General features: G+C 37.2%; 1 protein-coding gene across 1 annotated transcript in view; it reads left to right on the plus strand.

The window, feature by feature from the left end:
- The first annotated feature begins 3,984 nt into the window (after positions 1-3,984).
- The window catches only part of SLCO1A2 (solute carrier organic anion transporter family member 1A2), a 57,112-nt gene continuing 38,255 nt past the window's right edge, over positions 3,985-22,841 (plus strand). Inside the window, exons 1-3 of the mRNA XM_033222708.1 lie at positions 3,985-4,077; positions 4,197-4,318; positions 19,276-19,417. Coding sequence (XP_033078599.1) covers positions 4,259-4,318; positions 19,276-19,417 — 202 coding nt within the window. The 5' untranslated portion in view covers positions 3,985-4,077; positions 4,197-4,258. The remainder of the gene's footprint in view (positions 4,078-4,196; positions 4,319-19,275; positions 19,418-22,841) is intronic.

Here is a 22,841-nt window from a genome sequence, read left to right on the forward strand (position 1 = left end):
GTCTAGCTGCCTCCCTACATCAATTTATGTGAAAAAAAATACATAAATAAATGTGTTGGAAAAAACTCAAAGCGTTTTATTGAATTTTCAGTTATTTTTTGAGCTTTATAAACAGATATGAGAAAAAGGAGCAGCTTTGTCTCTATGAGAAAAAGGAGCAGCTCAGTATTTACATGCCATATATTGAATGAAAATACATGTTTGTACCTACCTAGACTAAGCAGACAAAAGGAAAATAAGAATTGGGATAATAATCTGAAGAAATGAAATAGTTGATATTGCTGTCAAATTAAAATCAGAGCTGGACAGTAACGTGGTAAAAGATTTTATTCAGGGACTATTGCAACAGGAGAAAAGAGACCTCACTGTAGTACTGGGCTCAATTCCGAATGTAGCTTGAACAGATGGAGATTTTCAGCGAAGGAGCAGGATGGGGGGTGAGGGCATGGAAAATTACTAAGAGGAAACATTGGGAGTGAGGAGGGATTGTGGCTAAACCAATGTGACAGGACTTTTGCAGACTGAAGGCCAGGATGATCAGCTATCACCTGGGGAATTCTGGGGATGTGGAATTTGATCAAATATCAAGACAATCAGATATCAAGAGTGAGGGATTCTCTCTAAACAGACTTAGCAAGATTCCCACTACAATTGGGCAGTAGAGGGTTGGGCACCAAGACTGAAGCCTAGGGGACATAGAGGAGTCAGAACTAGACTTAAGTAAAGGAGTTCATCTTGTTATCAAGTGCGAAAAATGCTCGTTATCCCCATGATTATCTACTCATTCTCTAGAATTACTTGGTATGGTGTGTGACACTGATGATATTTACAACCAATTCCCCTAAACACAGAATTCAGGTTTCAACTTTAATTTTCTGTTTCTTGGTCTATTATCTAGAGTTAGTACATTATCTAAAGTCATAGGGTAGATATTTTTACTGATGGATTGTTGATGAAAGTGTTTACTTGTGTTTTTGTGAGATCCAGTCTTTGCTTTGCATGGTGAAATCACATGTATGGGTAACATTTTATGGCTCAGTTAAGTTTCTCCAATAGTTTTTCCAAGCAATGCATTCTTAGTACCTCCTCTGAATCTAGAAAATAAAATAATACTTATATTTGTAAAACTGAATTGCAGAATTCATTATTTTATTCTTTAATTTCTGGTGAAAATGAATGAATTTAAGTAAAATAATTTGATAGACAAAATACAAAAAGCCATTGTTGATTCTACATGTAATTCACTGGCACATACTTGCTTGGATTAGTATTGGTTGAAATTGTTTCAGCTGGATACCACCCAAGAGGCTGTTCTCTTCTCACAGAGCTAGGAGCCATTTCAAGATCCTGCAAATAAGGTTTTTGCTGGTGTAACGTTTTTTATTTTCCCCAGCAAAAGGATGATCTCCTAAGTCTTCTTCATGTATATACTGCTAGCTTTTCTGTAAAGTAAGGCCTTTATTTCATTAATTTGAGAGTGCAGAATAATGTAAAATTAAACGCACACATTTTTTCCCAGTTGATTTCTAACAATCACAGACTATGTCAATTTACTTAACACTGGGCAAGAGCCCAAACGAGATTTGTTTTATAAAACTTCGTATTATTGTTATATCAAACTTTGTATTATCTTGTGATTGAGACACATCATTAGGGGCTGGAAACCAACAGGTGTCAAAAGCCCCAGAGTTGCTGTTCAATGGATATAGAATTACAGTCATGCAAGATGAAAAAGTTCCAGAGATCTGCTATATAACAATGTGTATATAGTTAACATTTCTGTACTGTGCACTTACAAATTTAGGAGAGTAGAGTTCCTCTTAGTTGTGTGTTTTTTAAAAATCCCAATCAAACAAAAAACACAACACAGAGCTATGACCAGCAGGCATGGAAGACATCCAACATTTGTGTGAGAAAGCATACTGAAGCATTACCTGTTCCCATTTGAATGCTGAGAAGGAGTTAGGGAAATAAAATAATCCTCCACTTAATAAAACTTCAGCACGTCTTTTTCATTAGAAGTGATGATTGACAGGGATTTCTTGGTGACACTGTGTGGTCCTGGAAGCAGAAGTCACTGTGTAAACAACGCTGTCCTAACAAAAGAGGATTGTTCACATGGCTGGCACTAGCACAACCTCAAGAAGATGAAAAGGCAACACACGCAATTTCCTGATTTGGGGCCAAGATGGACAACAGTGACTGTGATATTAACTGTTGGATTTCATGGATTTTGTTGAATAAATGGAATAGATTTTGTTAATTTATTTTCCTCCGTGAAAATGTTTGAAATGTATCTGAAAATATAAAATATTTTCACTGTATAGGTTGGAAAACTAGGGAAAGTTTAGGGTTCATTTAATCCCATTTAATTCCATTTAATTCTTTTCAAGTGCTTAGCGTTAAATATTACCTCTTACCTCAGTTGATAGTTTTTTAACCCTTTTTTTCAATACGTCAAAACATTTTGAAACAAATCTTCCAGACATGGTGAAAAAACCTGCTCTAGATGGTTACTTAGTGTCACAATTCACGGTGGGAACACTATAGAATTCCCCTAGGTGGTGATTTGCTGTGGTGCTACCTCCAGCTTCTATGCCCTCTGGTGATATATGAAAAAATAGACGTTTAATATAGTAATGTTTTTAGCCACAAAGAAGAATGAAGACAGTTTTGACAAGGAAGAAGAATAAGTTCTCTCCCTTAGTGTTTGATAGGGTGACTATATTAGGCTAAGATAATGGTTAGGAGACAGAGAAGGAAAAAGGGGAAAGAGATAGGATTCTAATGCACGAGAAGAAAGAAATGAGGGCAGTTGAGAACAATAACCTATGAATTTTTTCACCACTTACATACCAAGTAAATTGCATTTCCTTCTACATTATCTGGTTCTATTCCAGCGTGTTTTATTTAAAAGTTTTATCGTTCCCAATGAAAGTTTAAGTTCCTTGGAATCCGGGTCCAAGTATCTTCCATAGAAACATACTTCTCTCACTAGTTTATATTCTCCATAGGCACGTACTTGGCTGTCTTGCTCACTGCTGAATGCTGGCGTGTAGCACCATGACTGTTGCAGAGTAGATGTTCGATAAATATTTGTTGTATCTGTGAGACAATGTGTAAAAATAACAAAACTCAAGCATTATAGTGCAGTGACTGTTGCCTTAATATGTGTTTGGGATTCAGCGCGTTTGTAGAGGCAAAGCAGTCGGTTTTTTTAAAAATTAGTGCCATTCAGGATCACATATTAAATGGATATTGTTTAAAGGACTTAATTAACTAATGCTGGGGATACTGTTTAGAAATCATTCTAGAAACTAGAATAAATACTGCCAAAGTGAAACACTTTGGTTTTGATACAAAATATTGCCTTAGTTTCACGATATAAAACAAACAAAATCTTTGATGGGATTAGTAGGATTTATTTGAGTTTAAGTCAACTTTTTGTTTTACATATAAAAATGTGTGCCTGTATATTATACATATGTACATATATTTCCACATATATCTATACCTATTACATATAGCTACACATAGATATCCATTTATATGTTTAATCTCCTAAGTCTTACATCTTAATTTGCAATTGTGGGATTATTTTCCAGAACATAGAATTGTTTGTTATTTTTACTAGCCTATTTTCATGATTAAAATTCCACGTCTCCCCAGGTTTCCATGTATCAGCAGTGCCCCAGAAAGTGTTTCCCTTCCTGAGACTCTAGGGAAGCCTTGGAATGCAAATAACTTGAAAAGAGAGCCTGGCCAAAAAAAGATTTTTGAGCCTTGGTAGGGTTACTGAAGCAGGTTTTAGCAAAAACACAACTCGAAGTATGTGTGTTATTAAAAGCAGCTATTTTCATGTAAGTCCTTTGGTACTATTTGTTTTGGCTAGAGAAGTGAAAAGCTTTCTTTTAACCATGTGACCGTTATTTTGCAAGATGATAACAAACAATTCTAATATCTTTAATCTCACTGAAGAGTAACCGAAGTTATTTGATGTACCTTTTGAAATAGAAAACCAACAACTGAATCTTCTCTAACACCATGATTTTCTAATCTGTATTAAAAGCATTCCAGGTATTTTTGTAATATAATGGATTTTTCAATTACGTTGTTCATTTTCAGCACTTACTTCAAAAGAATGATGCTTTACATTTTTGTAGTTAATTTAACATATTTTTTTGTTTGCTTAAAAGGGTAGAAGTAAGACTTACCAAGATTTAAAACATACATAGCTTGGAACACGCTGAAGAGCAACATGGGAGAAACTGAGAAAAGAATTGAAACCCATAGAATAAGATGTCTTTCCAAGTTGAAGGTATGGAATTTTTGTATGTGGATATATGTGCATGTACACTAGTTTTTAAAATATGACAGTCCTGGTAAAATTGCTCCTATCTGCATGACGTGATCTAATATTAATGCCATATTGCCTGATCTATTGATGATTTCTTGCTTTAAAGAAGTTGGTTTTATAACTGAGAGTGTGTCTAAACAGGATTATTGATTCAGGCAAGTTAGTCCTAAATGGCTTTGAGGGACTTAAATGGAAGACAGGATCCTAAAAATTTCCAGGCACACATACTGTGGCAGGATTTATTTTTCTGGATCAAAGGCCATACTCACTCTTGCAGGGTTTTTAATGCAGAGAAGTGTGGGAGTCACTCTTGGAAAATGGCTCATTGCACAGAAATGCTTTGTTGATTTGTATGCAAAGATTTGTATGCAATTATCCAGCAAAACAAATGTTTTCTTTAAGCTTTAGCAACATAACAATAATTTCCTATAAGAAAAATGGCCATTTTGTCAGCTGTTCTGATGTTTTTTTCTATTTCAGAGAAAATTCTGTTTTCTAGCTTCAATGTCATTTTATATTCAAACAAAATTAGAATTTATTATAAACCAAGGGATTGAACATTTTTCTTGATCCTATAGCTAGTGCCTGCAAGTGGTTTCAAAACTAAAACACTGTTACTCATTTCCTCCCTATCAGAAGTTTGTTTTCTATTTATATATGTGTTGGGGAAATTTAAACATGTATACAAAATTGGAGAATTATGATATAAATCTAAAAAAAATAGACTTGCTTGAAATGTTATGTTAATTATGAAAAACCCTTTGTACTTCGGTTTTCTCATCTGAAAAGGGTAATAACAATATTCCTACCTTATAGGATTCTTTTATGTTTGAAACAATGACTGGAATATCGTAAACTTTCAAAAAATATTAGCTATTAATATTAACAGCATTTGTGGAGAAAAGTCAAGTGTTATTTATAAACAAGAGGTCTTTAATTTTTGATTGCTTTGGAGTTTAGCAAGGTTAGATATTGATGTGGATGTTATGACAAAATGCTGTAAGCACAAGTTTATCAGGTAAAAGTGAGAGGCAATTGCTTAATAGCAAGTTAGGTTTCTCTGCTTCTCTGAACTTAGAAATATACTCATTAAGCAAAATTCATTAGGAAGCATGAAAGGACTGTTTTCAACAAATTTGCTTTAAACTTTGTTGTTGAAATAAGTTGAAAGGGCATTATTGCTAAAAGCTAGTAGTGGCTTTATAAATATAGAGATTATTTAGCACTAGATGTGGGTCAGAATAGCCACTGATTTCTTTCACTCTGTGAATAACACCAAACAAGTAGGCCACCCATGTGTTTTAGGGAAAAAGCAATGGGGTCATGATCCATCTAATTTCCTTTCTTAACATGTTAAGTAGAATAAATTATTTTTCCTATTTTGATTTGTACTTGATTTAGTAGGACTTACTTTTAAATATAAAATCTGATTTATAAAACTATGTGAAAATAGTTTACTCTCAAGAATATGCTCTGAGAAGGTTTATAGTGGGAAGACAGAATATCCACAAATGGTATTTAATATAAAAAAATAGCTAGAGATATGGCCATACTATGCTGTAGTCAATCACAGTTTTGATTCACATTAAGATTGCTATTCAAATTTCTAGGTCCTTTTCACATAAATTTCTAAATTTCTATTTAGGTTTCCCAAAAATAATTGATAAATTTTGGCTTAGGTGTATTGTGTGGTCTGAATGTGTCCCATACAAATTCACATGTTGAAATCCTAACTTCTAAGGTGATGGTAGTAGGAAGTGGGACCTTTGAGAGATGATTAAGTCACAAGGGTAAAGCCTTCATGAATGGGTTCAGTGGCTTTATAATAGAGGACTGAGAGAGATTCATTGCATTTTCTGCCATGTAAAGACACAGTGAGAAAGATGGCAGTTTATGAATCAATATGTGGGGCCTGTAAGCCAAAAATAAAATTCAATCCTCCCCTCCCAGCCAACACTGAATGGACCTCCTCTTGGTCAAGAGCATTCCAAAGTTAACCTAAAAAACAAGTTTAGGCTGTGATGGGAAAGAGGTGTTGGACATGCCTTGTTATACCCTCCTCTCTTTTGGAATTCAGGAATAACCAACCAGCATTAACATCAACACAGACCTTAAGTCTGATAAGAAACATTTATATCTATTCTCTATGAAGCCTGCTTACCTACAGGCTTTATCTGCATGATAAAACCTTGGTCTCCACAAGCCCTTATTGTAAACAAGAAATTATTTTTTATTATTGATAATAACTCTTCCAACCAATTGCCAGTCAGAATATTTTAAAATCAAACTGTGACCTGCAAGTTCCTGCTTTGAGTTATCTTGCCCTTCATAATGGAACCAATGTAAATCTTATGTGTACTGATTGATGTACTATGTCTTCCTAAAATGTATAAGAGCAAGCTGTACTCCACCTTGGACACATGTTTTTAGGACCTCTCTGAGGCTGTACTGTAGGCATGCCTTAACTTTGGCAAAATAAACTTTCTAAATTGATTGAGACCTGTCTCAGATACTTTTGGGTTCACAAATTAGCAACCATGAGAGGATTCTGAGTGGAGGTGCCCCTGACCTTTGATAAATCTTCTATGTGTACTTGGTACCAGCCTGAGCTAACCTTATGGCTCAAACTGATAGGACAATTTGCTGCGGCCTGGGAGCCCCTACCCACTCCAGAGAATCCCCGATCTCCCTGAATTTGGTCAAGATCTACAGTTTATTTCTCTCTACAACTCCTCTTTTGAGTTTTACTTGTGTCCAACAAAGAAGGCAAGTTTTCCTGCTCCCATGACAATGGAGAATGGGCAACTCCTTTCTGGAATTTCAGCTAATTTCCAACAGGGAAGGAAAGTTTGAGCTTTTTTTTTTTTTCAGCTTCTAAGATGGTAAATAGCAGTCTTGAGCCAGGATCTCATTCCTAGATAAGTAGTGGACTTTTCTTTTTTTTTTTTTTGTCTCAGAGATTCTCTTTAATTACTAAAAATTAGAATTGACAGCCAGCTAGTCTTAATTTCTCCTTAGCATTAGAGTGCTCAGTAATTGTATTGTTGGGGTTTTTTGTTGTTGTGGTGTTTCACCCATCAGATTTGACCAACTCTACCCAACTTGGTCAAACTCAAATAAGAATTCCAAAGTATGAGCAGCCAGGCCTCTGAAGTTGCTAAAATAGCTGAAAAAATGAAAACAAACAAATTATGTACTTGGTTTCTGTTGCAGCTTCCTGTCTTAAAAAGACAATTGTGCTATCATTTTCTTTCCTTCCACCCTATTTCTCCTTCCCCCTTCACTGTCTGGTAGCAAAAAAAATCTAGAGAAGGCATCAAATGACTTGAACACCTTAAAGCACTCAGAACAAAGGCATCACTCACCCTTTGTTTCTTTGTGGAATTTCAAGAGTCATGGGCAGATTCTTCTTAAGGTCTAAAGTGTTCTTATTCAAAGGTAAATAATTTTTGTCTAATTCAGAGGTTATTTAAGGATTATATATAAAATGAGGTAAAAAGGATCAGGAAATAAGACATGTAAAGAAAGTTATAGATATAAAGAGGTATTTTTGGTAAGAAAGCTTAAAAGAAAAGAAATTTTATATGAGAAAGAATCTTGCATGATGAATTTTTGTCCCAAAATAAAATGACTCGTTGTTAAGAAAGAGAAATATTTAGGTCAAACTAGAAAGTCCAAGAATGTTGTGAATGGTCTGTGTAAGTTGTAATAAGATTAGTAAAACAGGAATTTATTAAAATGTTATGTGATTTAGTTGGCTACAATTAAAATAAATTATAATAAATAGTGTTTCTGAAAATTGAACTTTGATATTAAAAATACACTCATGTAACACTAAATAATTGGTTAGAACATGATTTATTAAAAATGTTGAGTTACTCTTAATGCAGGAACTTTTAAATTTTTGAATTCTGTAATCTGTTTCTTTTTGAAATTATTTAGATTGATATCTCAGAACCTGTGCCCTGCTGTGCTTCAGTTTTTTCTCTTTTGAGAAGGCCTAGAATGGCAACTCTCTCCTTCAACTTTTTTTGGCTCTTGTAACTTCTTATTTTTGTTTTTGTTTTTTTCTGAGGCAGGGTCTCACTCTGTCACCCAGGCTGGAGTGCAGTGGCACCATCTCAGCTCACTGCACCCTCAACCTCCCAGTCTCAAGAAATCCTCCCCTCAGCCTTCTGAGTAGCTGGGACTACAGGTGTGCACCACAAAGCCAAGCTTATTTATTTATTTATTTATTTATTCGTATTTTTTATAGAGATGGAGTTTCGCATATTGCCCAGGCTGGTCTCGAACACCTAGACTCAAATGATCTGTCTGCCTCAGCTTCCCAAAATGCTAGGATGATAGGCATGAACTATGGTGTTCTGGTCTAACTTTTTAAGTTAATAGTTGAAACTAAGAAACAGAATTTTTGAAAACAGGCAAATGAAAAATATTTTGGATCTGTTTTTGTCTGTATGTCTGTTACAGCTATATATTTATATGTGTCATGTAGAAGTGATAGTTCACTAACAATTTTTATGAAAGACCTCTAATCACTTGGCTAAAAGAAAAGTAAGTGCTTTTCAGACTGAAGGAAGCTACCTAAGATGCCTTTTAATTCATATGATCTTAGTAGTTTTGGGTAAGACTAATTTGGTAAATTTAACCTAAAAATTAGCTCCAGTAATTTAAAATCTTAAAGTCATGTTATGTTAAATTAAATAACCCCTATCTTTTTCCACTGGGAATCTGGGTTACTAAGAGTTAAAACAGTAGGAGAGTAAATGGTGTTTTTGGTAAAATTTTTAAGAATACAATGATGTAGCTTTTGCTAAAGAATTTTTTTCTAATTTAGAGACTAAGAGTTATTTTAATTAAAGATAAAAACATTATACAGATAAAACTAAATGGATAAAGAGAGAAATCAAAAGATGAGTGATGAAAAACCTTGACTCCAGGGTGGCTATGTGGTTACCTACGGTAGGGAGCTGCAGCTGAGCTACATTCAATTACAAAAGGTAAAATTCATTAGAATTAGGGATGGATTATACTCCTGGGTATTTGGCTGTCTAAATGCATAAGGAGATACAAGCTAATAAGAAACAAAAAAAGCAAAAATATTCAGTCTCTTGGTTACTGTTATCTGTAATGGCTAAATGAATGTACAAGAATGCTGGGTTGATCCTTAAGGCTGGACCAGGCCCAGATGTGTGTCTATCCTGCCCTAAGTGCAGTTGGACTGTACAGAACACTCCCAGGGCCAATGGTAATTCAGCACAGAAAGAGGGAGGGCCCCCAGGTCAGAAAGAGCTCCAGAGACCTCATGGCATTGTAGTGCAGGGTGGTGGGCCAAGATTAGGACACTGCATAAAACAGCAATCCCACTACCTCTACCTGCTCATGCCAGGAGAATCCACAACTACCTAGAGTGAGTAGGCATCTATCCAGCCTAGCAGTAGGATTGATGTCTGTCCAGCCTGGAAGAGGGGCACTAGATGACTCCCTCCCCTTTTGTTGTAAATACCATAATTATCAGATAATTTAAGTTATTCTCATTTGTAACTGCATTTCTGGTTCAGACCAGAGTCCTCTGGTATTAAAAAAAAAAAAAAGACTGAGTCCTGTCCCCATTGCTCTTCTCTTTCCCATAGATTCCCCCACCTTTCAAACTGTTTTGTATCTATTTCAAAGGAAGATATACCTGAGACTGGGTAATTTATAAAGGAAAAGGAGTTTAATGGACTCACAGTTCCACATGGCCGGGGAGGCCTCACAATCATGACAGAAGGCAAAGTAGGAGCAAAGGCATATCTTATACAGTGGCAGGCAAGAGAGCATGTGCAGGGGAACTGCCTTTTTTACAACCATTAGATCTTGTGAGACTTATTCACTACCATGAGAAAAGCACAGAAAAACTCACCCCCATGTTTCAATTACCTCCCACAAGGTTCCTCCCATGACACATGGGGATTATGGGAGCTACAATTAAAGATGAAATGTTGGTGAGGACACAGCCCAACCATATAATTCTGCCCATGGCCACTGCCAAATCTCATGTCCTCACATTTCAAAACCAATCATGCCTTTCCAACAGTCCCCCAAAGTCTTAACTCATTTCAGTATTAACACAAAAGTCCTAGCTTAGGAGCCGGTAAAATCAAAAGGAAGTTAGTCACTTCCCAGATACAATGGAGGTACAGGCATTGAGTAAATACACCCATTCCAAATGCAAGAAATTGGCCAAAATGAAGAAGATAGACACCCCATGCAAGTTTGAAATTAGTGGGCAGTCAAATCTTAAAGCTCCAAAATGATCTCCTTTGACTGCATGTCTCACATCCAGGTCACACTGATGCAAGAGGTAGATTCCCATGGTGTTGGGAAGATCTACCCCTGGGCTTTGCAGGGTACAGTGCCATTCTCCTGGCTGCTTTCACGGGCTGGTGTTGAGTGTTCTGTGGCTTTTCCAAGTGCACAGTTCAAGCTGTTGATGGATGTATCATTCTGGGATCTGGAGGGTGGTGGTGCTCTTCCCACAGCTCCACCAGGCAGTTCCCCAGTGGAGACTCTGTGTGGGGGCTTCAACCCTACATTTCCCTTCCACTCTGTCCTAGCAGACGTTCTCCATGAGGATCCTGCCCCTGCAGCACACCTCTGCCTGGACATCCAGGTGTTTCCATACATCCTTTGAAATCTAGGCAGAGGTTCCCAAACCTCCATTCTTTAGTTTTATGCACCTGCAGGACCAACCAAAGCTTGAGACTTGCACCCTCTGAAGCCATGGCCTGAGTGTACATTGGCTCCTTCTGGGTCCCATGTGCTGGGACCCAGAGCACCAAGTCCAAAGACTGCACAAGAAAACCATTTTTTACCCTCCTAGGCCTCTGGGCCTGTGATGGGAGGGGCTACCGTGAAGACCTATCACATGTCCTGGAGACATTATCCCTACTGTCTAGGTGATTAACATTTGGCTTCTCATTACGTATGCAAGTTTCTGCAGCCAGCTTGAATTTCTCCTCAGAAAATGGGTTTTTCTTTTTTTATCGCATCATCAGTCTCCAAATTTTCCTAACTTTTATGCTTTGCTTCCCTTTTAAACATAAGTTCCAATTTCAAACCATATCTTGTGAATTAATAAAATGGAATGCTTTTAAGAGCACCCAAATCACTTCTTGAAAGCTTTATTTTGAAATTTCTTCCACCAGATACCTTAAATTATGTCTCTTAAGTTCAAAGTTCCACGGATCTCTAGTGGAGGGGCAAAATGCTGCCAGTCTTTTTACTAAAGCATAACAAGAATCACCTTTGCTCCAGTTCCCAATAAGTTCCTCATCTCCATCTGCGACCACCTCAGCCTGGACTTTATTGTCCATATCATTATCAGCATTTTGGTCAAACCCATTCAACAAGTCTCTACGAAGTTTCAAACTTTCCCACATCTTCCTGTCTTCTGAGCCCTTCAAGCCTCTAGGAAGTTCCAAACTTTCCTACATTTTCCTATTTTCTTCTGAGCCCTCCACACTGTTCTAACCTCTGCCTGTTACCCAGTTCCAAAGTCACTTCCACATTTTTGGGTATCTCTACAGCAGCACTCCACTCTCTGTACCAATTTACTGCATTAGTCCATTTCATACTGCTGTGAAGAAATACCTGAGACTGGGTAATTTATAAAGAAAAAGAGGTTTAATGAACTCACAGTTCCATATGGCTGGAGCCTCATCATCATGGTGGGAGATGAAGGAGGAGCAAAGGCATGTCTTACATGATGGCAAGAGAGCATGTGCCAGGGAACTGCCCTTTATAAAACCATCAGATCTTGTGAGACTTATTCACTATCACAGAACAGCATGGGAAAACCCACCCCCATGATCCAATTACTTCCCACTGGGTCCCTCTCACAACATGTGGGGATTATGGGAGCTACTATTCAAGATGAGATTTTGGTGGGGACACAGCCAAACCATATCACATGGCAAATTTGAAGATTAAGTGCTACATGGGCACTCCAGGTGACATTAATACCACAGAATCACATCCTGATCAAATTTGCTGTCCTCATGGGTCTTATAGATGCTTAATAAAACATTGGGGTAATTAACAAAGAATAATGAGAAAGGCAAAAGGGAGTCAGAGGACTCACCCCAGAGGGTGATGAAAATATTTGGATGTTTCATAAAAAATGAAATAAATAAAATGAAAATCGATGGGATTGAAACAAAGGTTGGGTGGACCAAAGGGAACCCCTACTGGTCCTCCAACATTAAAAGGCCGCATACCTGTTTTCTGCATTTGCCCCAGATTGGGGAAATTGAAGAAACAGCAAAAGGCAAAGGTTATAATGAAGGAGCTGACATTACCTGGGGTAATGCTGAGGTAAATTAAGATGAAGATTGAAAAAAGAGCCTAAGTCCCTTGGCTCAATCCCCTGCTGGGAACTCAAATCACTTTTCACCAGAAAAAGTAAAATGGTCTGGGGGTAGAAAAGAAAAGTTCCTTGAACCAGAACATAGAAATGTACAGGTTGATAGGATTATGAAACTTGAGATGTCTACACAGCCTGTATGTCAGGTAATTTTAACTCCTTTACCTAAATGTCTTGTGAAAATTGGTATTGTATCTGATTGGGGGATGTTTCTCCTATCAAGTACTATGAAACTGAAGTCATGTAAATATTCCCTTTGAGGAATGTTAATTGAACTCACTAAATGGAAACTAGTAAGTTTGCCTGAGCCTACAGAATGTATGGTAGAAGCTGAAGGGCTAGTAGGGAACAATTCTCCACTTCATATCCCTGTGTGGAGCATTTATTAGGGCTTATGGTAAAAGACTGGGAGCACTTCCCAGTGACAAATACTGGACTAGAGAATTTCCAGTTGAGGGACATTTACGGCCTTGTTATGGAATGTTAACTGAAGCTACTCCTTTGCTAATGGAAATAATGGTGCCCTAAAGAGTTCCATAATAACTTAAAAATTGTTTACATAGGATCTTGCTACCTGAGGATGCAAAGAGGAGATACTTATGAGCAGAGAGCATTCTTTTTCCCCTAGGGCTGACTCTTAACTCTGTGAGGAGTTGCTAGATTCTACAGTGCCTGATAAACAGCTCTCATATGACAAGAACTGCTTAGCATGTGAATGGCAATTCAAGGTGAACAAAGGACATGTTGTTTGGAAGGCTGATGCTCTGGTTAAAGAGTCAAGGGAATCTTTTTCTTTTAAATTATTTATTCTTTAGAGCAATTGGGTGCAGTATGTTTTTATGAACAATTTACCTTTCTCTCCAAGTTCTCCAAAATTTGGAAACCGTGAGTATTCTGGTTTTATCACAATATAGTTATTTGCATAAGTTTAGTAAGAGTCTTTTGTTTTAAAACAGGACAATTGGAGACACTGGTTATTTTACCAAGCCTTTGAGTACAATAACATATTTTCAGGTAAATTTCCAGCAAAGCCAACTTAAAAAGAGCCTATATGGTCAGTCAATTTCTTGCTGCACTTTATGCAAGTAGTCAGGCCAAGTATAATAAGCCTAAAACTTATTTTTACACACAAATCGGTCTTACTATAATTTGTCTTTAATAGAAAAGGAGGGCTAGAGAGAGAGAAAATTTTTTTCAAAGGAAAAGTTTAACACTTGTTACTAGATTTCAGCCCCGACTTTTGTTTTTGAATGCAGATTGATTCATGAATTATTTCTTGGCTATAATAATCCTCTAAAGAATAGCAGATTATAGTTTTTCTTCATATTTTTAGTTGAATCCATAATGAAATAGCTTCTGTTTTCCATTCTGACACACAAATACTCTTTTGATTGTCAAAATATTAATGTTATTTATCTCTCCTTGATTTACTTCCAAAGAAATTGGAATCATGGTATTCTCAAGACTAGAGATGGAATTCTCTCTCGTTTGGCATCCCACTGAGCCCGATCTGTTTTTCACTGTAAATGCCCTTCTGTTAAGACTATACAAGCACCCTCCCTCTAGGCCTAAGGACTGCTGCAGAAGAGGTGGGTGTGAGAGATTGTAAGGGCTAGGTTTGAGGAAGTGAATTAGTTCAGATCATCCAAATCAAGGATGGATACACAGATGCCTAAACAGCTGGTAAAACAAAGTTTTTTGCCTTCTGAGCTATTATGTGGCATCTTTTCATCCAGCCCAATCATAAAGAATGTCATGCCTTTTGTAGAATTAAAAGAAAATAACTACTGAGAGGATAAAGGTACCTTGTGACAAAGCCTTCTGGATATAAGACTCCCAGTTATGAGTTGTGCAGATAGATATGTATTTTTAAATTTTATTTTCATTTATTTATTTCTTTTTTGAGACTCACTCAGGGTCTCACTCTGTCACCCAGGCTGGAGTGTAGTGGCGCCATCATGGCTTACTGCAGCCTTGACCTTCTGGACTCAGATGATCCTCACGCCTCAGCCTCCCAGGTAGCTGGCACTACAGCCATGCACCACCATAACTGGCTAGCCTTTTGTCTTTTTGTATTTTTTTAGAGACAGGGTTTTGCCATGTTGCCCAGGCTGGTCTCAAAATCCTGGGTATATAGATGTGAGCCACGGTGCCTGGCCAGTATATATTAAAAAATTTTTTTTCAGAACAATGCTTATGTTTTGTGTAGTTAATTGCTGTAAGGCCATAACTAAAACCAAGATTATAGTAGCTCGATGCATAGAAGTTAAAGATAAGTCAGTTTTGTAACCTGGCCTTTGCTTTTTGTTTGTTGGCTTTTTACTGAAAAAATTTAAGGGGTAATGAATGCTCGTCAATGTCTGTTCCTATCTGGCTTAGAACATTTAATTTACTATAAGTCTTTTGACTCTAAGTCCCTTGGCCATAGGGGGTCCCACCGAGGGACAGGATGGATCTCAAGTAGGCAGCCATGCCACCCCAACAATGGTATGAGACGAAATAAAAATTTGTAGATATTGTTGTTGCCTCTGGCAAATCTTAGCTGGAAGAGGGAGAATGTAAAGCAAAAATAAAATTCTGAGGACCCTAACCATCTGAATGGACCCTTCCTCTCAGCCAAAGGCATTCCAAAATTAATCTGAAAAGCAAGTTTAGGCCATGATGGGAAGGGGGGTGGGTCAGACACGCTTCATTGTACCCTCCTACCTTTTGGAGTTCAGCAAAAACCAGCCAGAACTAACATCAACACATACTTTAAGTCTGACAAGAAACATTTACATCTATTGTTTCTGAAGCCTGCTACCTAGAGGCTTTATCTGCATGATAGAACCTTGGTCCTCACAAGTCCTTAATATAACCCAGATATTACTTTCTATTGATAATAACTCTTCCAACCAATTGCCAATCAGCACATTTAAAAACTTTAAAACTACCTATGACCTGGAACCCCCTGCTTCGAGTTGTCCTGCCCTTCCAGATTGAACTGATGTAAATCTTACATGTACTGACTGATATATTATGTCTCCCTAAAATGTATAAAAGCAAGCTGTACCCTGACCATCTTGGGCACATGTTGTCAGGACCTCTTGAGGCTGTGTTATGGCCACATCCTTAACCTTGGCAAAATAAACTTTCTAAATTGATTGAGAACTGTCTCAGATACTTTTGGGTTCACAGGCATCAGCCAATCCAAATTTGCTAGTGCCTTGCTCTTGGACTTTCCAGTCTTTGGAACTATGATAATTAAATTTCTGTTGTTTATAAGCCACTCAGCTTAGGGTATTTTGTTGTAGCAGCCCAGATGGATGAAAACACTATATTTAATCTTATTCAATTTCATTTTACTCTCAGCTCTGATTTCTTCAAGATGTTTTTGATACTTACTCTGTCATTAATTCAGTAAGCTTGTATTGGGTGCCTGCTATTTGTCAGGCACTTAAGGAGCACCAGAGCCACAAGGGTAAATAACATATGGCTCCTGTCTCTGACTTGTTCACAGAATAATGAGAGAGGAACTTATAGACATATAAATAAAGAGGAACTTATATAAATGAAGTGCACTGTAATAGAGGTTGTAATGGAGTTAGGCACGCAGTAGGGTGGGAAGATAAAGAGTGAATGAATGGTTAGGGCTTACCTGGGGAGTACACAGGCAAAAGAGGCTTCACAATAGAAGTAATAAAATACCTGAGTCTTGAAAATGAATTATATATTTACCAGATGAACAAAGGGAAAAAAGGCATTATAACTGCAGCAATATTATATAAAAGCACTGAACTATAAAATGGCATGGTTAATTAACACAGCTACAGGTGGAACATTGTGTCTAAGGACAAGCAACAGGAGGTGATACTGAAATATAGATGAGACTTTGTTTACTATCTTAAAAATCAGAGATTTTTGTTTATGGGAATTACTGAAAAGTTTTAAGAAGTAGAATCACATGCTAACTATGTATGTTATTAATTCATTTAACAAAAAAAATTACAATCCAAATTACTGGAGGTGGCATGTGAAAGAGAGGTTGGAGGTAGACAAGGCTAGAGGAGACTAAATAGGATTTCAATTGTCTGAGCTAAACTGTTCATACATATGAGAGGTTTCATCATATGTGTGGTAGTTAAAGGCATGGATGGGCATGAGACATCCTAAAGAGAGCATGCATAGCAAAAGGGTAGGGAATACAAGACAGAGGCCTGAAAGTGTTGACCAAATAAGAGAAGACTGAGTAGAAATAATCTAGCGGTTAGTCAGAGATACAGGTATGCATGGGGGAGGGAATTTCAGGAAGAAAAGAGAGATCGACAGTATCAAATGACTGAGAGTCTTGGAGTAAGCTGATAATTCAGACATAGTTTGTGGATTTGGGATATTTGGGAATAAGGAAGTTTTTTATGACCTTTTATGCAGGTAATTTCAAGAAATACCAGGCTATAGCAGACTATAGGGCGGATGCAAGGTTAAACGGTACAGACAATGAGTCTAAACTATTCTTCTAAACAGCTTTGTGGTAGCTAGAGTAGCTATCCATCAAGACTGAGGGAAGGTGTTTTTTTTTTTTTTCCTCAAAAGACAAGAATTATCTTGGCTATCTTAATAAGCTAGTGGGGAAAGAAGCAATCAAGCAATAGAGTGTGAGGTTGAAAATAGAGAGAAAAGGCTGGGCACAGTGGCTCCTGCCTGTAATTCCAGTATTTGGGAGGCTGAGGTGAGTGGATCACCTCAGGTCAGGAGTTCAAGATCAGCCTGGCCAACATGGTGAAACCCTGTCTCTACTGAAAAAACAAAAGCCAGCTGGTCATGGTGGCACACACTTGTAGCCCCAGCTACTTGGGAGCCTGAGGTGGGAAAATTGCTTGAACCTGGGAGGTGGAGGTTGCAGTCAGCCAAGATTATGCCACTGCACTCCAGCCAGGGTGACAGAGTAAGACTGTCTCAAAAAAGTAAAAAATAAGTAAATAAAAAGTGAGAAAAAAGAGCAATATGGATGAACTAGAATCTCAGAAATGGGAAGAATGGATTCAACAGCAAGATTGGAGGGATTTTATTGTACAAGAAAGGGACACCAATCTTTCTAAAGACATAGGCAAATTAGAGAAGGTAGGGACAGAGGTAAGTTTGCAGGTGAAGTTGCTGATATCATTTACTGGTCATGAAGAAAGAGCATGTGGCTGGGTTGGAGACTGAGAAACAGAAAAGATTGTGAGTTAATTTGAAAGGAATATATGAAGTAGAGAATAAGTTGTGTGATTGGCTTAAGACTGGAGGTGTGGAAGGTGGAAGGTGTGAGAATTTTAAGAATTTGAGCATGCTAGCTAGATAGTAGGTCAAATGGTCTCCCAGGATGCAAATGTCATCAGAAAATATCTTTAATAGGACCAAGCAAAAATCCCTATCCCGTGTGACTGAAGACCACCATTCAAGTTGACATAAATCTATAATTTGTTCATTTTGAAGCAGTAATTAATCTACCTAACTATAGTATTACCAGTAGACAGTGCTCCTGTTTTAAAACCTCTTACTAAAAGCTATCTTTTTAAATTTAATAAACCTATCAGAATTTTAACTTTTCATATTTTTAGTAAAACCATAGCAGCTCCTGGTGATCACAGTGATTCTATCTGTGAACTCATCCCTGATGTTGTTATGGATTGCTCAACCTCACTGTTTCCTGGAACTATACCAATTCATAGGAAGTATGATTGATAAAACATATGGAAATTTATAGTATACATATTAGGCAGGCAATAAGAATAAACAGAAGTCAAGGGTCCATGTGAGCTGATTCTCCAAGGTTCAGGAAAGCTTCCCAAAATAAATGGAGTCTCATTTTTGTGTGCTCCTCCATTTACACTGCAGCTGAGAAACCCTGAAAACACTGTGTCCTGGGCTTACATGCCTTAGACACAACTGGGATTGCTGAGCTCAAGGGTTGCAGAGCATCCTACTATGGGAAGAATGAGAACATAACTCAGGTTGTTCTGGATATTTCCTTCATTGCTGAGAATGCAGAATGTTTCTGACCAAGAATTGCAAGCAAGAACAGGAAAGAGTGGGGTCGGCCAAGGTAATCTGGGGCCCTACTGTTTTGCAGAGAGAACTTAAGTGTATTTAATACCAAAATAATGTCTTTGTATAATTCTGCATTCTTTCTTTTCATTACAGTATATGTATGAGTTCTTTTGTACTTTAGACATCATTGTAGTTCTGAAGACCTGTTTAAAGTATCAGCTATGTATTACTTTGAATGACTTTGTTTCTATGTATGCACCAGTATGCTTATACAATATTGAGGCTGCAACTGCCTACAAAATTAGCCTCACTTTGAGTTTTCAAAGAGAAATCACAGTATGACAGACAAGGGGAACAAACTACATTTTACAGTTTCTTGCAGATTCAAAGGTTACTTAAGTTGGAGACAGTCAGTCTTATGGTGGAAGGCATTTTGTCAACAGACAGCAAGTATACAATTTAAAAATAAATATTTCTATGTTTTCTTATATTTTTTTCCTAGATGTTTCTGTTGGCAATAACATGTGCATTTGTATCCAAAACCCTATCTGGATCTTATATGAATTCCATGCTCACTCAAATAGAGAGACAATTCAACATCCCAACATCTCTAGTTGGATTTATTAATGGAAGCTTTGAGATTGGTAATGAATTATTTTTGCATTTCTTCTTTTTGTATTTTGTCTTATCTATGGAACATGTCTGAATTTTATTCTCCTTATTTGCTGTTTTAGGTCATTTAATCTGACTGAGTTGGATGTTTTCTAAAACTGATTAGCTAAGCTCAGAATATGCTTGGAAATAATTCATTTAAATATTACCTCGTATTAACACCTAAATATTGCCACATATCCCACCATTGTTCTTTTTATTCTAATAGTTTCTTAGTTATGCAGCACGAGTAGCAGAGTATTTACAGTATTTATATTTAAATCTATCATTTGATAACCCTAAGGGAAACTAAGGCCTCCATCTTTGTATTTAGAAGATACAAAGGTATAAGACCACCAGGCACGGTGACTCATGCCTGTAATCCCAGCACTTTGGGAGGTCGAGATGGGCGATCATGAGGTCAGGAGATTGAGACCATCCTGGCTAACATGGTGAAGCCCTGTCTCTGCTAAAAACACCAAAAAATTAACCGGACATGGTCGTGGGCACCTGTGGTCCCAGCTGCTCAGGAGACTGAGACAGGAGCATGGTGTGAACCTGGGAGGCAGAGCTTGCAGTGAACCGAGATTGCCATAGAACTCCAGTCTGGGTGACAGAGTGAGACTCTGTCTCAAAAACAAACAAACAAACAACAACAACAACAAAAACAAAGGTGGAAGACCTAGAAGATGTAGAAGATATTGTTGGAGACCAAGGAAATTGCCTTACAAATGAAAATGCAAATATTTTTCTGCTATTTGGTCTGGGAGGTTAACAATTTTTTTTTTCCAAGTACAGAGGGAAGAAAAGATTGCTTTTATATCTCTCTGAATTTATTTCAGAGGCAGCCTCTAGGGAATAATAAAGTCTACTCGTAGATTCTAATTTTTGTGGATAACTGGGAATATGTGACCACAGAGAGGAAGAATGAGGGAAAGAAGGATTTCTTCCATGAAAAAAGTTATATAGAAATATGAGTGCCACTCTTTTCTAGTTTTATAATAGCTTCCACTTTCTTCAAGGTGATAATTGCCTTTAATATAAATATATTTAAAAAATCAGGATTGAGGAGAAGCAAAACTGAAATAAGTGATTCTTGATCTTATCTACTAGTGTTCAACTCCCTTAGATCTTACCCTGTATCACCTGTGTGCTGATCCCAGTGAGAGAGTTAGAACTAACTCCATGTATAGCCCACAAATTGACTCAGTTCATAATCTAACGGAAGGTAGAGATGCAAATAATGATAACATTAATTGAATGAAGTAAGTTTGGTAGCGTAAATATATACAAGGTCTTACAGGAACAGAAGAAACATAGACTCATTTAGGGAAGACAGACTCTCAGAGGATGACTAAAAGTTTTCTAGGAGAAGAAACGAGGTTAAGCAAATGTGAAGAAAAATCCAGTAGAAGAAGCCTAAGAATGACACAGCGTAATAGACTATGTGAGGGGCAACATTCATCTTGGTAACATTGACTAGCCAAGATAAAGTTGGAAAGGATTAGGATGTGAGCCTGGAGAAATGGGCAGGGGTGAGAAATGGGTTAATGAGAGCTCTGTGTGCCTGCTGTGGCATTTACCTTTTAATCTTCTAGATGAGGGAGTGTCACTGAGGATTGGAAGGGGTAATTAACCTTTCTGTGCCAAGGACTCTTTTAGCATTCTAACACCGTACGATCGTGGAATAATAATTTTAATTGCACAAAAAAGAACTACATGGGTGCAAAGCAAGTCAGTTATATTGAAGTAGAATTACCAAAATATTAAAACAAATTTTTATATGGTAATATTTGTACTTTTAATCAACCCATTAAATAAAAAAGTTACTAATTTTAAAGTAATTATTGTGTCAATATTTTGAACTGTTTGCAACGGCCATATTGTCATCTGAATATATCTGTGACTTCTATTGCTGACAATTGGTGACAATGTTAACATTGTAGTTATGTGAGTCTGAAGCACTGGGGAACTATCTGGGCTGGAGCTATTGATTAGCAAGTAAGTAGGCGTTTGCTAAAACTAGAGAGAGAATTTATGAAGTTATTCAGGGAGAGGATATAGGATGATAATTACAATGGACAAAGAATAGATCCTGAGCTGCACAAACATTTAAGGCACAGGTAGAAGAAAAGGAGTCTTGACAATGTTAAGAGAAGGAATGGTCAGAGAAACAAGAGGGGGAACGAGGAGAAAACAGTATTATGAAAGACAAAAGAGTAGAAATTTGAAAAAAAAAAGTATCAGAGGTGTGAAAAGCATTAGAAATATCCAGTTAGATAAGGATGAAGAACTATTCCCTGGGTTTCATAATATGGAGATAACTGATGATCTTTGCCAGGGCACTAGCAAATTTAGAAGCTAGGAAGCAGTGAAGATAGGAGCGATGTTAAGGGATTAGGGAGGGGGAAAAGTGGAATCTAAGAATATGGATGAATGTTCTGGGAAGTTTGGAGAGAAACTAGAGAATATGTGTAGGCTAAAGTCTAGTTGAGAGAGAGGCTTAAAATATATATGAGAGATTTTAATTACTAGAGTAAGTGGCTGAAGAAAATGGCAGTGCCCTGGTGATGTGTTTAGTGTCAGATGGTAAGATGGGCACCCCAGCCTCTCAAACTGAAGGAATGTGGTAAAGCCTTCAGGTGGAAAACTCAAATGCCTTCATGTTCGATTGCCCCAAATTTCTTGATAATGTAGAAAATATTAACAATTTCTACAACTAGTGGGTGGTGATAGATAGCTTGAGGAGAATGATGAAGATTAGAAATACTGTGAAATTTACAAATGCCAATAAACATATCACTTAGCTTACATTTCCTCAGTCAGTTTTACAGGGAGCATTCTCCATACCTTTGAAAAAAATTACTTACCTTTCCCCATGCTTTCTCGTTGCAATTATTTCCTGACAGAGCAAGGCAGTTTAAAACACGAACTCACTCTTACATGAAGAAGGAAAGTTCTTCCTTTCTTCTCCTTTCAAAAAATAGATACGAATTTCAAACAGTGGCCTCTAGAGACACTACCTTCAACACAGATGGCTTTGGTGATAGATTTTAGAAACCTAGAGAGGTCAATGTGGCTGATATAGTTATTGACGTGGGGCACGCTCCACATAAAATAATGTACAAATGGACGTATATTTTACATACAGGGCAGACTAGAGAAAAATATAGATGGAAAGAAAAGTTTTCAAAATATATACCACTTAGAAGATTATTAACTCCTTGAGGAAAAAAATTTTTGAAATTTTTATAATCTTGAGTCATTGCAGAGGCATTCTTTATATATAGTGGGAGCAAGGTAAATATTATTTACTGAATTAAAAAATGTATGGTTGGCAAAAAACTTACTCACGTATTTGTTTTTTTCAAATCTTTACTCCACACTCTTCAAGGATCTGTCCATCAGTTGGGCCTT

The sequence above is a fragment of the Trachypithecus francoisi genome, unplaced genomic scaffold (assembly GCF_009764315.1).
Source record: "Trachypithecus francoisi isolate TF-2019V2 unplaced genomic scaffold, Tfra_2.0 Lachesis_group11, whole genome shotgun sequence".
Lineage (NCBI taxonomy): Eukaryota > Metazoa > Chordata > Mammalia > Primates > Cercopithecidae > Trachypithecus > Trachypithecus francoisi.